This window comes from Cydia amplana, chromosome 7, assembly GCF_948474715.1.
Source record: "Cydia amplana chromosome 7, ilCydAmpl1.1, whole genome shotgun sequence".
NCBI classification, from domain to species: Eukaryota; Metazoa; Arthropoda; class Insecta; order Lepidoptera; family Tortricidae; genus Cydia; species Cydia amplana.
In genome coordinates this window covers 16266249-16285132 of record NC_086075.1, presented here as the reverse complement: position 1 = coordinate 16285132, position 18884 = coordinate 16266249, and the positions used below count along the sequence as shown (strand labels likewise).

Genomic DNA, 18884 nt, shown 5'->3' with positions numbered 1-18884 from the left:
ATTTTTATTTCAAAAAACCGGCCAAGTGCAAGTCGGACTCGCGTTCCAAGGGTTCCGTACATTAAGTCCCACTCACGCTTGACTGCTCATTTCTAATAGGTTTTTTTGGTTAATGACTAAATTACCTAGCAGTCTAGCACTTACGCCGATGCTAAGACGTTCCTGTACCGACCTGTTCCACATCCGCATCCGCATTAAATCCGCATCGATTTTATGCGGATGCGGATGTTGAAAATAATGCGGAAGTTCCGCGGTTGCGGAAGCGGATGCTCATATTCGCAACATCCCTGATTAATAGTATTTCATTTGTCGGATAATAAATAGTAATTCCTGTACTAACAAACCGAAGCATAATGATTAGAATGTAGTACTTTTGTTTACTTTGAACCGCACGTAACTACTTTATTAACAATTTACGCAATCGCAGTACAGATAACGTCTGATAATGTTGCATACGTACTTTATCAGCGTGTTCGGCATGTGACCAGCACGTGAATGCACTTAATACAGAGTGGGCCATGCGACTGGGTTACCTATTCATACTTCGTTTTTAAGGTTCCCTACCCAAAAGTTAAAAAGCGGCCAAGTGCGAGTCGGACTCGCCCATGAAGGGTTCCGTATTTAGGCGATTTATGACGTATAAAAAAAAACTACTTACTAGATCTCGTTCAAACCAATTTTCGGTGGAAGTTTACATGGTAATGTACACCATATATTTTTTTTAGTTTTATCATTCTCTTATTTTAGAAGTTACAGGGGGGGGGACACATTTTACCACTTTGGAAGTGTCTCTCGCGCAAACTATTCAGTTTAGAAAAAAATGATATTAGAAACCTCAATATCATTTTTGAAGACCTATCCATAGATACCCCACACGTATGGGTTTGATGAAAAAAAAATTTTTGAGTTTCAGTTCGAAGTATGGGGAACCCCAAAAATGTATTGTTTTTTTTCTATTTTTGTGTGAAAATCTTAATGCGGTTCACAGAATACATCTACTTACCAAGTTTCAACAGTATAGTTCTTATAGTTTCGGAGAAAAGTGGCTGTGACATACGGACGGACAGACAGACGGACAGACGGACAGACAGACAGACAGACATGACGAATCTATAAGGGTTCCGTTTTTTGCCATTTGGCTACGGAACCCTAAAAAGGAACCCTTATGGTGCGACTCTCTGTCACATTGCTAAATATCTCGAGAACTAAATACTTTCGATATCGAATTTTAATAATTTTATCAGGCACTTTCTTATGCTAATAAAAATACTATACTTACGAGTAGGTGTAGGTACCTAATTAACTTATAAAAATACATACAAATACAGAAAAAGTAAGTAAAGGGATGTACTACGAGTACTATACAGGGTGCCCGGTAATTAGTGAATAACCTTCTAACCACCGACAGAGCACCTTAGGCTGGTCCAGAAAATGCACTTATAGGTCTAGTAAAAGTTTCGTGGTTTTCGAGATAATCGAACTTTTCTGTCTTTTTTAATTGGAGCTAGCCATTAAAAAAGACAGAAAAGTTCGATTATCTCGAAAACTACGAAACTTTTACTAGTGCATTTTCTGGACCAGCCTAAGGTGCTCTGTCGGTGGTTAGAAGGTTATCCACTAATTACCGGGCACCCTGTATATGTTTCTTAAAAATGTTTAGGGAAAAAATATTGGATAGGTAATTTCTTTAAAATCGCAAATCATAGCAAATAACCAATTTTTCCTAATTAGGTAGGTACTTAGCTTTTTTTTATTTTAGTTTCCCGTGGGTACCTATTGGCCCATGCCATTTAGTCAGCTCACCCAGTAGTTGTTATTTATGTACGAGTAAGTAGTTCAATAATAATTTATCCAGTATTATGCCACCAGACATCAGTTATTGACCTCAAGATAACTGATGCATTACGAAATTAGCCAGTGTAGCTTTATCTGACGTTCATAAGCGCATTGTAATATGCCTACCTACTTGAATAAATCTTTTATCTTTTTTTATTAATAGATATAATTGCACATTGCGTACAGTTTTTAATTTAGAGTTTTCCTATTGTTTTGATAACTTTGTTATTTTTGAGTTTAACATAAAATTTGTATTCCAGAGTAAATGAAGGTTTTGCTGTCCTTTGAGTATTTTTACAAGCTTTTATTTTGGTTTCACCCGTCCCGTTGTCGGTCTGTAATCAAATCTTGCCAGTTAAATTTGATCCACTTCCCGGTTTCCGATTGAGCTGAAATTTTGCACAGGTACACATGTAAGTCGGGTGACAATGCAATATTATGGTACCATCGAGCTGATCTGATGATGGAAACAGGAGGTGGCCATGGAACTATGTGTTGAAACAACGCAACCTAATTGTGTTAGGGGTTTTTAGAATTGTCTCGATGAGTATTAGTTGTCTGTCGTAAGAAAAGTACAGTCAGCGATAAAAACTTGTACCAAAAATGAAATTTTTGCCAAAAACTTATTTTAGAGTAAAGGGAACTGAGGCTGGAATATTATAAGACAATTTGAAGTAGCTAGGAACACACATATTAATATGTAGGTGTGTATATCAATTTTCATCGACGATGTATGTCAAAGGGATGCGAGTAGGCTACCTCAGACGTATAAATACTCGCAACTAAGTATATATATAGGTAAGTAAGTATACCTTTGATATTTAGTAGTTCTGTGAAGGAAAACGTCGCAAATAAACCTTTACTGAGAAGATTCGAGGTCACACATCTTCGATTTCCCGTATATGTACTAGGTACACTGAACTAGTGTGGGGTATACAAACCGATTCCTCCTGCACCTACAATCAGGCCATAAGGGGTGTATCGCGAATATCGAAAATTGAAACCTCGTTATAAGGTAAAGGGCCCCTGTTTCGGCAGGTTAAGGCTCTTGAGAGTTTGTATATTACTAAGCATTTTTTTTAAATATTACTAAGCATATCAATACCTTGAAAGCTTTTGAGTAAGTTATATTAGTTCTTTGTTAATAATTTAATGTATAAACTATAGGGTTTTAGTTGAAACTTTTTTTTATATGAATTTTTTCGTGAACCTCTTATTTGGCTCCCATTTCGTGATACAAATTTAGCTCAGCTCCTAAGTTCGTGAATTCGTGTCCCCTGTTTCGGAATAAAGTTTTCTTAGATAATATTTATATTTATAGATTTGCTGATAATCATTTTAATTATTTAACGGTCTTACCTACTTACGAGTAATTGTAAGGTCAAATTAATAATAATATTTAAAAAAAAATGTTAAATATTGAGAGCTAGTTTATAGTTTTTTGTACTCGTCGTCTTTAATAGTTGAATTAAGACTTCGTAAACCATATGGGTACTTTATTACTTGATTAAAAGCCGAACTATATAAAAAAAAAGAGTAATATACAGAAAAAAAATTAACTATCTTATACGTTAAATATACTTGGTCAACCAGATCTTGACAGTAGAAAAAGGCGGCAAATTTGAAAAATGTAGGCGCGAAAGGGATATCGTCCCATAGAAAATTTGAATTTCGCGCCTTTTTTTACTGACAAGATTTGGTTGACGAGCTAGATAAACATACACAAAAATAAATCAAATAAATTGAATTATAAATAAAATTGTGCTAGTAGTTAATATGAGAATATACGTGGAATATACCTTAAAAATTTAAACTCGGGTCACATTCAAACTCGTTTTATGAGAATTCTAGTGAAAAAAACATATACCGAATTTCGCTCATACGAAACTTCATGAAATACATTAATTGTTTTCTAATTTATTTTTTTAATTATCTTCGTTGTTCTATTTAAAAACAAGCACTCAAAATGTATCTAGAAAATCCTTGATTCGTTAGTGGCACGAAATAGGAGACACACGAAAAATAAAATGACCGCTATTTCGTGAGTCGATTTATTGCAATTTTAAGGTATTTCTATGCATATATTCAATATTTTTTCTTATCAAATCAATTACTAAGGAACCCACAGAAACACTCCCAAAAACTTTTATTCGAATGGGTTTAGCTTTTCCTTCCTATTAAGCTTAACAAGTAAGAGCGCGCACCTTACGCCTAAAAAAAGTGCACGCATACAACACAGCTGTTCGCGGCCGTCTGACAGTTTCGACCGTCGTATTACTCTCAGTTTAATCACTAAAATATTGGTTATTATTTTATTGAAGAGATTAAATAATACAGATTTTTTTCATATGTATAATTTAAATAAACAATACTTGAATTCCTTATTATTTGCGCCAGAAACAAAACTAACGAAATAACGTACTAACACGAACTTGGGGCCCTTTACCTTATATCTGTTCCTGTATCGCTCTTGCATATGTATAACGTAACATCGATGACCATGATACGCCATCGTTACGACAGCAGTGGCACTTATAGCAGCTGAAGGTCTACCGCGAACACCAATTCGTAACCTCTATTACTCTTGCCTATTGGCACGACAGAAAGGCAAAGAGACGAATGAAGTCGCGCTAGGCACTCCTGGTAATAAATAAGAAGAAAACATATTGGTAGACTTACTCGTAAACCTTCTGCAAGTATCCATGAGGCGGGATAATTTGCCCCCCGCAGCTCTGCAAACTCTCGGCTATGAATGCGCACACGCCGCCATGTTGCTTGGTGGCTGTGTCACACAGGTTCCTCACGTCTTCGGCGTACAGGTGACCCAACTCCTCTTCCGAACACGAGTGTTGAGGGCACGTGTATTTGCCCCTGTATGTGTCGGGTACCGGTGCCTGTAGTAATGAAATTCGTGTTACAAAAATGATATCGTTGGTTTTATTTTATTGGCATTGTACTACACTATAAGGCATTTAGTTGGATTTTTCGAGTAAGGATGGATAAAAATAACTGCAAGGAAAATGTGCTCCTATCTACGTACATAACAGAGATAATGACTCATAAATTCAGTCATTAAAGTTTTATGTTTCTATAATTTTGATGTTATCGTTCCTTGAAACGAATTATTACTGCAATTTACTTCGTAGGTACGTGCAGTTAAATTACTAACTCTAAGCACTATCTATTGAACACCGTACACTTTTAACCTAAATTAAAGCTTGAAACTAAATTTCCTGTTAGAATATATCATTTGAAAAACTTTAACAAAGAGACAATTACAGACTTTTTAGCAAAGGCATAGATTCCTACTGTTCCGACAGTAAACAATAAACCGTCAGTGTGGTTTCGAGTTCCGCGCCAAGCCCCTGGCTGTTTACTATGAAGCATCCGTATCGGGCTACGATCAATACTCGTTAATTTCAAACAGGTATCGATGTAATGTACGACACATAAGGTGGTATTCGCGTCTTTTAACTGTAAGAATGTTATAACATCGAGTGAAAGTGTCAAACGACTGTGTCGTATTGCGGATGTAGTCGCTCTGCAAGAAACATGGCTCTGGCCTCATGATGTGCCTCATCTTGGCACTATAGACAGCGAGTTTGCCTATACCGGTAAGTCTGCTATCGATACGTCGGTGGGCGTTATCAGAGGTCGACCGTACGGCGGAGTTGCGTTGCTGTGGAGAAAGGCGGCGTTCCCGAATGTGTCGGTGGTAGCGTGTAATAGTGATCGGTTAGTAGCAATAAAAATTGAGTTTTCAAGTCGCACTATACTGGTGTTCTCGGTGTATATGCCAACTGATTCCGCTGATAATCTCGTAGAATATACACAGTGCCTAAGTGAAATTGTAGCAATAATTGAAACGCATGACGTCGAGGCCGTGTTCATGCTGGGAGACTTTAATGCGCACCCAGGTGAGAGATTTTGTAACGAACTTATGACTTTTTGTAACGATCAATCGTGGTCGTGCATTGACCTTGAACTTTTGCCGCGAAGTACGCACACTTTTCTTAGCAGTGCCAACGATGCTTTGAGATGGTTGGACCACTGTGTGGTGACCAACTCGGCGCGCCGTTTTGTAGTAAAGGTTTCAGTTTTATATGACGTGTACACATCAGATCACTATCCTATGTTAATAGAATGTGACATAGATATAATTAGAAATGTAAGAGATCTGCCCAACTACCGCTGTGATAAAGTAATATGGGGGGAGAGGGACAGTGAGCAGGTTGAGAAATATAATGACTTTTGTAATAATAGGTTAAGACTTGTGGTTATGCCAGAAGAGTTATATCAATGCTCAAATAATTTGTGTATGAATGCTGGTCATGTATTGTTATTGGATACACTGCATCATAATATAGTAAGTACTCTTAAACAGGGCGCCGAGTTTTCGCATAAAGGCACAAATCGGCTTAAAAAACGCTCAATGCCAGGTTGGAACCTGCATGTCAGCGACGCGCATAGGGAGGCGAGATTGTGTTACCAGATGTGGTTAACTTGTGGAAAACCTTTGCATGGCGATGTGTACAATAGCATGCGTGAATCAAGGCGATTGTTTAAGTTAAAACTGAAATATTGTCAGAATAATCAGCAACAAATAAAAATGGATATGATAGCTAGAAGTCACTCTAAAAAACGTTTTGGTGAATTCTGGAAGCGAACAAAAAGCCTAAATCCTAAGTCGAGCCTTCCTGCGAGCGTTTCTGGTCTGCATGATCCTGCGGACATAGCTAATGCTTTTAAAGAAAGTTTTAGAATACATTCGCCGCTCTCTGAGCGGTCGGCGGTGGGTGATTCTGAGGCCGTCAACACCACGAGACTCGCTGTTAAATTTTCAACTAAGGAAGTTGCCACGGTCATAAATAATATGGTTAGAGGAAAATCTCCGGGGTTCGACGGCCTTAGCGTTGAACATCTAAAGTATGCAGGTCCCCACCTACCCAGAGTACTTGCTTTGTTTTTTAATTTGTGCATTGCCCACTCTTATCTTCCGAATGAACTAATGTATACGGTAGTCGTGCCAATAGTGAAGAATAAGACTGGAGATGCCTCTGACATGTCCAATTACAGGCCAATCTCGTTAGCTACTATTCTGGCCAAGGTTCTGGACAGTTTGCTTGATAAACAACTCGCCCAGCACCTAAACTTGCACGACTCACAATTTGGTTTTAGGCCAGGGTTGTCCACGGAGAGTGCAATACTGTGTCTCAAGCAAGCTGTTCAGTACTACACTGATAAAAATACACCTGTATTTGCCTGTTTTTTGGACTTGTCAAAGGCATTCGATCTAGTAGACTATAAGGCGCTATGGAACAAGTTGCAGCATGAGACCACATTACCGCCAGAGGTAGTCTTGATGCTTCGCTACTGGTACGGCAATCAAAGGAACAGAGTAAGATGGGGTGGGTCATACTCAGATGAATATGGGTTGGAGTGTGGGGTGAGGCAGGGGGGGCTGAGCTCGCCCCGGCTCTTCAATCTTTATATGAACCGGCTAATCGGTGAGCTCAGCAGCACTAATATCGGATGTCACGTTGGAGATATCTGTTTGAATAACATTAGTTACGCAGACGATATGGTGCTTCTGAGTCCATCGATTGGCGCATTAAGAAAACTGGTCGCAATCTGTGAGTCGTACGCTGTGGCCCACGGACTCAAATATAATGCCAAAAAGAGCGAGATGATTATATTTAAGGCAGGGTCAAAGACCTACACAGACGCTCCTGGTATCTCGCTTTGTGGCACACCTCTCAATAGGGTGCAAAAAGTCAAATATTTGGGTCACTGGGTCACGGAGGATTTAAAAGATAATTGTGACGTGGAGAGGGAGCGCAGGTCGCTGGCTGTCCGATGTAATATGTTGGCTCGCAGGTTCGCAAGGTGCTCACAGCCTGTGAAAATTACTTTGTTCAAGGCATATTGCCAATCGTTTTATACTTGCGGTCTGTGGGTCAACTTTACGCAGCGGGCATATAGCGACTTGCGAGTCCAATATAACAACGCGTTTAGGGTTCTGTTGGGGTTGCCGCGGCACTGTAGTGCGTCGGGCATGTTTGCGGAGGCGCGGACCGACGATTTTGCTGCCATAATGCGCAAGCGGTGCGCCTCCCTGTTAGCCCGAGTTCGCGGCAGCACCAACGGGATCCTGAGCGCGTTCGCGGACCGCTGGGACTCCGCGCTGATGTGTCGATGGACGCAGCTCCATGTCTCGCGCTCCACGTAGGTAGGTTATAGGTTTTTAAGTTTTTATTTGTGTTAAATTTTTATTTATGTTGTGCACTAACACTAATTTTAAGTATTCATCTTGTTACTAACATACTATGGGACTTGTCCTGAAATAAATGTTATTCATTCATTCATTCATAAACATTAGTACCTATGCTATTTTATATTATGCTTCCCGGTATTTTTTTTTCTTTTGCAAATATCTGGGTCATAAACACAAACTAGGTTAGAATCTCTCATGTGGACATTCCTAAAGTATAATTATGTATAATGAAAAGGTACCGAGACAATAAAAGAGGTAATCCGTTTCTATTCTCCTGCGTGATGGAATTATTATTTATATGAACTATTGTTCACAGGAGTGACGCTTTTGGTTTGAAATCTGTATATGGACTGTAGTAACATTATTTTATTTATTTTTGACATGAAGATTATTACTGATTTCAGAGGTGCTTGATATAATTTATAGCATATAGTCATGTCCGCTCATTTATATTTATTTTTTAATGTATGGATCTTGTTATCCTAAATAAATAAATAAATTACATAAATTTAAGGTAAAATATCACGTAACAGGTGTACGCTGTCAATTAACGTACGCTAATCTTACCATTAATATATTTAGGTACATTTTAAAGATCCCCATTAGGGGTTCGACATTCGGGAACTGAAGCTATTAAACAAAGTCCATTAAAGCCCGTTAACTAATGTATGCAGGATAATAAATCAATTAACTTTTCCTGGTTCTATGGAAACTTTGTTATGGTTTATTGTATCGTTAATAATCGGAAACTCCCTTGTTAAGCAATTTTAACGTTTTTAGAAGTATGAAAAATGGGGTGCGAATTAAGGAAAGCATATGGCAAAAGTTAGATGCTCAGTTTTTTTACTAACATTATTATTAGTAGCTTCTGGTTCAAGAACGACTAAAATTGCTATAAAATAAAACTGAGCGTGTACCTAACCTAATGCCTATATGCAGAAAATGTTACCACACTGAATAATTTTTTGCAACAACTACGGTTAAAAAGCCATCCTTATACTTCGCTTTATAATTTAAGATAAATCCTTATGTTGTGAATAAATAACCGCAGTAAACCCAAAAGGTTTTGCTTCCAGTTTTCTTATAAGAGTTAACTAAAGGACAAAACTCTCTTCTAACAAATTGAATTTCACTAAGCATCTCCTAAGTAGATATAAGCATCCTTCATCCTCGATATTATTGAGATCTCACCAACAAGCGAGATTGTTCTAAAAATGACTGAATGAATTTTCAAACGTAGTTACTGTATAATGTATTTACTGTATAATGTATTTATTCAGTGCGGTAGTAAGGGCAGGCTAACTCACCACGTGAACCCAATCTGGTTTCTCGGGCCCACCGGGAAGGTTCAGTTTGTAGGGCGATACATCAATCATAGACGTGAGGTGCCCATGATAAGCACTGCAACAAACAGGCGCTAGTAGCACCCTAACAACACTTCGAGGTGCTCGAAGTTACCACAGATACATTCACACGACTTTCAATCGGCTCGTTGGCTTTGAATTAGGTTTAAAGGGTATTTAGGAATGTTAAAACCATTTTAAAACCTAGCGGTTTGAAGCTCTAAACTTCTAACACTAAAACATCTACAAACTATAGATAAGTAAACAAAATCTACCTTAAAATTCAGGGGTAGGGAATACAATGTTTGGGCAAAAACATCAGATCATTTAATTTAGTTTTTCAAAGGCAAAGGGTTCATTATTTATACAAATTTAAACTTAGCAAATGATTTGTTACTCTAGGTTAGCTACTTCTAAAGTAGACGTCAGAGTGCTTGTCACTGTCCCAAAACCTGTTATCTTTAAACTTAAGTCATTTTTTAATATTGGTGTCTGCAGGGTGTCATTAATTGGTGATAGCATGTCGAGCACTGGAACGTTTACCTTATTTAATTGAAAGAATATGTGTAAATGAGCAAGATGCAAGATAATAACGAAAGACTTTAGGATGTCTTTAAGAGACGTTAGAGACAATTTTGGACTATCCATGTTTCAAATTTAAATATTATGTAACATTTTCTCATCTTTTTATAGGTACAATGCCGAAACTCTTTCCTATAGCGACATTCGTAAATACCTAACTAGTGCAAAGTTGAATAAATTCAAAAGTAAGCCAGCAAACATCATTCATTTCTTTCATTCATCATTCATTTCATTTTATACATGTGACACGAGACCCCCCAATTTCAAAAGCATTCACACAAAGATACTTACTGGTCAAGCGTGATCACGTCTTTTTTGTTAGTGTGCACTTTTGCGAGCCGCAAGGCCAGATCGTTGGCCTCGGAGCCCGAGTTTACGAAGAAGCAGACCGAGAGGGGCTCGGGCAGGGTCTGGACGATGCGTTCAGCCAGAATCACGAGCTCGTCATGGAGGTAGCGGTTGTTCGTGGAGATGAGCGACATCTGGTTCCTGCCGGCTTCCACCACGTGAGGATGGCAATGTCCAACTAAACAAAAAAATACAGTACTTAAATATCGTAGCTTTTTAGGGTTCCGTACCCAAAGGGTAAAAACGGGACCCTATTACTAAGACTCCGCTGTCCGTCCGTCCGTCCGTCCGTCTGTCACCAGGCTGTATCTCACGAACCGTGATAGCTAGACAGTTGAAATTTTCACAGATGATGTATTTCTGTTGCCGCTATAACAACAAATACTAAAAACAGAATAAAATAAAGATTTAAGTGGGGCTCCCATACAACAAACGTGATTTTTGACCGAAGTTAAGCAACGTCGGGCGGGGTCAGTACTTGGATGGGTGACCGTTTTTTTTTTGCTTGTTTTGCTCTATTTTTTTTATGGTGCGGTACCCTCCGTGCGCGAGTCCGACTCGCACTTGGCCGGTTTTGTAAACTTTATGTTGGTTAAGATCGACGAAAACAGAACGATAAGTGTGACAATGAATGTTAATGACAAAGTTAAACATGGAAAACATTGCCCGATGTTTGAGTCAAATAACAAATTACGTGATGATAATGAGAAGATGGCTTCTAATTCTTGCCACGAACAATATAGCACCGGTTCGGCAAAATACCTAAAGCTCGATGTTCTGCTCAAGTCTATAGCATTTGTTCACTGAACTCTTTGTTATCATAAAAACAAAGCTAGGTACAAACAATTATTTCACCAGAAACATTTGCACTACTAACACATTTAAAAATATGACAACGAATCTATTGTCAAATGTAGCATTACGAATTATTCGAAACAAAAGAATTGCAACTAAAATAAAATTCCTATTTTCAACTGACAAGAACATGAAAGGTGTTTTTCTTCAGTAACGCCTTCACAGATCCCAGTCCATCTCGATAATATTGTACGAGGAATAAGAAATAAGTACAAAATACGGGGAGTTCTCGACACTATCTACTTAATATTTCAAATAACTACAGTAAAAAAATATTTTTAAAGTGTATTTGTCTAGATAAATTGATATCTCGAATTGCAAACAATTGCCGTTCTATTCCCCGTTGAAATTATTTCGAAATCTATTAAATAGGTATTATACTCAGATATTGAAATAGGTTTGTGAAAATTTGTGTGTGTAGTCATGTTATATGTGAATATGATCTAGATATTTATAAATAAAAACCTCTGTAAGTAGGCCCATATAAAATTTGCTATCTCTGTAGGTCATATTATAATGATTTGATGAGAATTTATGAAATAGATAGTTGGTAGCAGGTTCCACAGATTCAATGGCAAGACGTACCGTGTGCAACATTATTGATGCAGTCGAGATATCTCTCGCCTTGCTCATCGTACATGAACTGAGCAATGCCTCGCACTATCTTCAGGGGAGAAGAACGGAAAAACAGCTGACAGGCGGCTCTGCAAACAAATTAATTGTTAGGGAATGGATTTACACTTTTTAGTGACAAATCGTGACATATAGACCATGATGAGTTATTTAATGAAAGGCTAAACTATTTACTGATCTTCGTCTCTTGCAATTTCAAACATATAGTTGAATTTACCTAGGTCTATAACTATTATTCTATATAATTTACTATATTACAGCTTTCAAGACTACCATTAGGAATACTAAATTTTAATGAATAATTTAGGCGCTTAATTGACAAGGGTACATTTTGGAGATACAATCTAAGTACCTACTTAACTAATGAGTAATGACTTGTTAATTTTCCTAACTTCATCTGTACCCCTATATAGGTAGTATAGATTTTATTCGATACCGTGACGTGACGTACCTACGCGTTTGCGTTAGATGTCATTTTGTATGGGATTTTGAGTTTCCGAAACGTCCCGCTTGGCGCGCTATTCAAAATCCCATACAAAAATAGGCATAACGCAAATGCGAACGCTCGTCACGCTATTGAATGATACACTAGTCCATATCTTAGTGACTAGTGATCAGTAAAAAAATAGTAATATTCAGCTATACGTTTATTATCCTTTTACTTAAGGCATTATACACATATAAACTCTAAAAACTTGGCCGAAATTGTTAAGGTAAAGATAAGTCTTATAGTTATACAGATCCACAGTTAATGATACACCATATTCCTCACCGGCCGTTATCTAATAAATAATTGCAAAGTTTATAATAAACTTACCCGATGTGTTTTTCACGGAGTTTGATGGTCTCAGATTTGGGCATCGACTGAAGATAAGCCATTTTATTGGATGACTAGATTAAAACTTATTCTGCAAAAAACAAAGACGTCTTATCTTTCCGTTTCATGTAAAACTGACTTAATAATGGCTATATTTAAAGACTAGGTCGTGACTTAGTGGTTAAATTTCCACTACATGTCAATGCTTATCGTGGACATAAACAATATTAAGTGCTAATTACTCAGTCAGAACCTCAGAACACTCAGAACATGTATGTTAATGAATGAATATAAAATTGGTAATGTAAATGCCTAATATTTGCAATTAGAAAATGTCTCTCCTTCGGTGTTATGAAAGAGATTTATCATTATTAGGTAGGCTTATTATTGTTTAGATAAGTAGGCATCTTTTATTTTGTGCTCAAAAATTAGGCACATACGAAAATATTATCCAGTTTTATTGAAAAACACGAAACGTTTTAAAAATCTGCTATAAATTTTGCCACGCTCGCTGTACCTATACAGTCCGTACGTTAGGTACTCGTCGCTTTTAAAAATTGAAAAATGGAAATATTGAAACGTCCAGTTACCCTGAAACCCTGTTACTGACAGGCGAGCATGAGTGCATCCAAATTGGAAGTGCATCTTACTTCAACAAAAATAGCTCACAAAATAATTAAAAATAGATGTGGTATTAAAAGGTAGGTACTTATAATGTTAAGCTTTTTCAATATACTGACGATGTTCACTAAATAAAAAGTAGGTAGGTACGGGAGGTTGAAGTGATAAAGGACTATAGCTTACACTAAGGTTGGCGTGGCACGTGTTGAAGCCAAAAATATTGATCCGAATATCACAAAAAAATTGTAAAAGGTCTCTCTATAAATAGGTAATAAAATACCAAAAGCTAAATAAATGACAAGAGTTTATTGACACGCGCCTGAGCAAAAAAATATTGACCCGAACTGTAATCAATAAAAAAAATATCTTACCGAAACGAATATATAAATAATGGAATACTGAAAGGTTTGAAGAACTAATTATACTAAGGTTGACGTGGATTGGCGCGAGGCCGAGCCTGGAATGCTGGCCGGGAAGCGATGGGCCTGATTATATACGCGAGGCGGCGCGGCGCGCACACCCATGTCGTGGCCAATGAAAACAAAAGCGTCTCGTTATCATTTGCTGATAAGCACCACGCGGTCGGAATGATGCTACCACCGGACGGACGCATGGTCGTTAAGGGGCAGGCTCTATCTAGCGAAGGATCGATATCCGATATCTATCCCTATCATACTCCAACTCTTAATTTAAGAACACATTAAAGAACACAAGGTGCAAAGGTTTATACTTTTTTTGGAACCTACCTAATGTACACTTGCACTATGTACTATAAACTCTTGCATGATAACTACTTTTTGTCAAACAGGCCAATTCGAGTTGTAGTTTTTCGATCTGTTTCCCATATGATCTGTCAGTCTTTTGACAGTGTCAAAAGTGACGTTTTTGGTTGAAGAAAAGTCACTTTTAACACTGACAGATATCGGAAACAGATCGAATAACTAAAACTCGAATTGGTCTGACAGTCTTACTTATAATTATAATTGTGTTTTCTTTATTCACAAAAGGGCCGTATTACTACTATGTATAAAGGTATGTATCAATTACACATATAACACGCCAAAGCAGACATAGCAGCAGGTTAAACCACACTACCTACTTCGATCTATCAGGTTACTGATTAAGTAACTTTAGTAGCTCTTCAAGAACACTGAATGAGCTGTTGAATAAGCTCTGAATAACATTGAAAGCAGCGAATCAGCATTGAATATTTACCTCGAATTTCAAATTTGTACGTAATATATAATATTCATGCAAGTGGCAGAGAGAGTTTGGACGATCTTAACGCATGTGTTTTCAATCAAAATTGAAATCCGGGTTAAGTAGCGTTTCTTAACGCATATTTTTTTAATCAAAATTAAAATCCTGCTGTAAGTAGGGTAAATCTATCCTGCACGGCACAGTCAGTGATTATGATTATGATTATGAGTGATATTCCAAGCAGTCATAAAAAAGCACAGTCTAGTGAACGAGAAAGAGAACGCGTCATCTGTACCATGCGTTAGAGAGAGACCATTTTTTCGCTGTCAAACATTGGTTTTGTTAGACAGCGATAATATTCTGCATCTGCACTCAGTACTATAATATTACCTGGCATCAGTGTGTCGAATCATCCTTAAATAAGAAAATCCACGGCCAAGTATACAACCCACACCGGCAACTCGTGATATTTTTAGACTATAGCCAATCGTGATATGATAATCACTTGTCGTTAGCTAATCGATACTTACCTTAATTACTTGATCGATAATCGTTTAACTAATCGTGAAGCTAATCGTTTACTGCTTTATCCCCAATCCCTAAAGACATACTAATTTAATGGTAGGGATCACTTCGTTATATCATTAACGATACCTACATGTTTATCACTTCGAAGCTTTATTCATATTTATATTACATAATTATGTAATTTTAATATGTATCGGTAAGGCATTTTCTCCTTTTAACTATTAGGTAATACCTATCGTAAATTACTAAACGAGTCTGTCTTTGCACTCACTGTTAAAACTTAATAAATTTATTAATCTGCCATTACTAAAAATTTCAAAAACGAGCTCACAAAATTTCCCAGGTTGAGAAATGCGACTTGAAGAGACGCTTCGCGATCGGTCGATCTAGTTGATCTAAAAATCTAATTTTATTTTTAAGAATAAAACTTAATAAAACCAAACCGAATATGCATCGTCTTAACCTGTTCAACGCTAACCATGTTACATTGTAGTCGCGCCCTTGCACCCAGGGATCGGAACCGGTTTTTTGCAAAAACTTAGAAATAACCATATTTTTCGAATTATTTTATACTCGAAACGTAGGACTCAGTTGTGTTTTTATGTTACGACTTCGTATTATTAGATTGCCCAATTAGAAATGAAGTAATTAGCAAAGAACGAAAAAATACCGTTTCCGTTGCCATACAAAAAATACCGGTATCCGATCCCTGCTTGCACCTCTACGAAATATTTTCGTAACGTATCGGGAAGACTGAGGGCCTACCGCGAACCACGTTCGACGTGTTGCCTCTCTGTCGCACTTGTAAATTCGTACGTAAGTGTGACAGGGAGGTAACACGTCGAACGTGGTTCGCGGTAGGCCCTCTGCTACATGCTACGACGTACCGCTACAAGCCTAGCTGTGTTGCTATTGCTAATTTCGTCGAAACAGTTAGGGCCGTTTTAGAAAACGGATTGTATAAATATTAAGTTACCTACTTAAGTATTATATCAATCGTAAAAATAAAAAAAATATAGGTAGGTGCCTATCAATTTTTTTTAAAGGACGAAAGTAAGTAGATAAGTAGTTGAAATTCACGTGATACTATCAAATATTAGCACTGTTAACTTCTTTAGTTGCTGTCCGTACTAAAAACGTTGTAACAATGTGACGATGGGGTAACTACTTCGGTTTATCATCGTAATGTCGTAGAGTTAAGGTGCAGCTCATGTTATTACATGAAATAACAACCAGAATACATTTTAAAAAGCTAACACAATAAACTTTCGGATTTTAAAGTCCGCGCGAAGTAAGGTACACATTTGTGATGATAAATGTTTGCAAACGAGCTGCGCATTCTGTAAATTTTTCACGCTTTAGTTTTTACTGAACGAACATTTTATACAATGACGTTTTTCTGCTGGTTGTGTAGGAAAAAATAGTATAGGTACATACACACATACAGAAACACACTACATGATTCTTCTACATTCTACATTAGTTATGTACTAAGTTTTATAAATGTATGTAACATTTATGACTAGGCTCATGTAGAATCCTAAAGTAGAATGTAAAGGTCGAATAAAAAAATTGTCAAGATGTATCATTATTTTCTGACCCTACTCTTATAAATAGATCAACTTTGTTTATTATATCTATATAGCAACTATGATAGCGTTAAGTAATAAGTACCTAATACATATAATGTTATATTTGTTTGGCAAACTTAGTTGCGGAATATTCCTTCTATTTATTTAGGTATACCTGCGATATTACGTCAAAGCATTTGTTAGAGCTATCACATGTTAGAAAACAGCGCTGACTTTGCATGTTTGATTGTTTGTTAGGAAATTAATAAAAGCTGGTTTAATTGAAGTGCGACTTAACTCATGTAGGTTAGGTAAATACTTAAGTGTTTTCTTAGTTCAATCAAATTGGGAATGAATTTTCAGCCAATATTGAGCAATTGTAGATACCTATAGTTACTGGCGAAAAATAAAATATACATTTTTACAGTTTTAATGAAATGAATTTCCAAGTAGGTACTTTTGGGCTTCGAAATTTATAATTTGGATTAATTATTATTAATCATGTTAACCGTGAGTTTTTTTTTTATTATATGGCTTTCCCCCCTCTTGTGGGTCAGGAGGGATTTTGCCAATGACGACGTTTTAAGACGTACCACGCACGATAAGAATGTTCGGTGAAAAATTTTGATTTGGTATAGGAATTGTGCTGGGAACCTAAAACAAAAAACATTTATTGTTATGGACAACACAGACAACACATGACGTATGCACAATTTATTAGAAAAAAAGCGGGAAAGGTAACAGTTTAGACAGTTAGGAAGCATGCCAACATAAGGAGAAAAATAAGGTGTATATATAGATATAAGATGACAAGAGTTTTAGTTAGAGTGTAGAGCAAATGTAAAGACGTTAAAGTTTTATATTATTTTCTTGTATGTGTTTGAGAATAATTCCAGTGATGGGAGGATCCATGAACCGTGAGTTTGGAGGGATGCATTAGCAACACTTTTGACACTTGTTTGGCACTGACATATCCGATCCATAGCATTTCAATATCTTGTACTTGACGTATCTTAAATCTTAAAGTTCGAATATGGGTGCTATTCTTTTGTGCATGTTTGTATTACGTCGATTGAAGCAGCGAAAACACAAACACTACGGCTAATGGCCCCGCTGTTACTGATAGTCGGTGATTTGTGCTAATATTCCTATTTATCTTGTTTTACACGTTTAGGTAAGAATAACAACGTGACGTCATCTTTACTTACGTTATTTTTATTCACAGGGATGCGATATGCCCACGTTTTGCATATAAGTATAAATGTACCTCCCCAACTTATTTAGGCTACCAAAGTAAGGAAGTAGATTTATATGTAGAGTTACGATTAAAGTTTTATTATATGTTTACATATAAGTTGTTATAATTAGAAGATAACATAACATTGTCTTCGTAGCCTTGTTACGAGTATATGCCTACCTACCTAAACCTTTGCAACAAGAGTGCATTGTTGACATTGTAAATACAAGAAGGTGACTTTAGCGTAATTAATATGTAAGGTTACACTAATGATTAAGCTTGTTGCCTACTGCAAGATAAGCCTATTTGGTTATTAATTACGTACATATTCCAAAAACACGTCTAATTTCGTTGGTTATATAAAATAAAAATGAAAACAAAATAGATAGAATTACTGTAATCCTAACTTCAGAAAAGCATAAAGAAAAGATAAAAATACAAATTGCAATTCGAACCGCAGTTATTTCCAAATAAACGCTATCAAAAACGATACCCATCGATTTAAGGGAAAATGAAGGACGAAAAACAAAAGAAGCGCATTTTCTTTCAGCGGGAACCTCATTAGGCATCCGCAAGGTCGTTTCGAGCACGGGTTATTGACCGTTCCGATCGAGTCATTGTTTTCGCTTATCTTTGACCTTATCTCGTGTAAGTAGGGTTCGTTTTTGCGTCTCACGTAGATGAAGTTCAAGGTGTTCTTATCGTTTTACTTTTAAAATTTGTTATGAGTAAAGCCAGGGACGACTCATACCTAAATAATTTGTTATTGCTGTGATGTATTATTCAAAATAGGCCATTTACCTGGCTAAATAGGTAGGTATAACCAATATATTCATTAGGTATCATTTAAAAAGGTTCAACATTAATTTACGTAGGACTAGGTACCCAGTGTTAGTAATGTTACTTATTAGGTAGTATTAGTGGCTAGTTTAAAATTACTTCTGACGGTTCAAGGACGGCATTGTCCCTGTGGTCTCGAGGAAAGCATGGCTAAAGTTGACATCGACTTCTTCTAGTTGAGCGAAATTTTCGATCTAGG

At 36.9% G+C, this 18884-nt stretch overlaps 1 protein-coding gene across 1 annotated transcript in view; it reads right to left on the bottom strand.

Moving 5' to 3' along the window:
- LOC134649573 (alanine--glyoxylate aminotransferase 2-like) overlaps nucleotides 1–13790 on the bottom strand; it is a 393462-nt gene extending 379672 nt beyond the window's left edge. Inside the window, exons 1-6 of the mRNA XM_063504372.1 lie at nucleotides 13681–13790; nucleotides 12689–12779; nucleotides 11824–11942; nucleotides 10327–10561; nucleotides 9418–9511; nucleotides 4516–4730 (exon numbers count right to left, since the gene is read on the bottom strand). Coding sequence (XP_063360442.1) covers nucleotides 4516–4730; nucleotides 9418–9511; nucleotides 10327–10561; nucleotides 11824–11942; nucleotides 12689–12750 — 725 coding nt within the window. The 5' untranslated portion in view covers nucleotides 12751–12779; nucleotides 13681–13790. The remainder of the gene's footprint in view (nucleotides 1–4515; nucleotides 4731–9417; nucleotides 9512–10326; nucleotides 10562–11823; nucleotides 11943–12688; nucleotides 12780–13680) is intronic.
- Between the last annotated feature and the right edge of the window lie 5094 nt (nucleotides 13791–18884).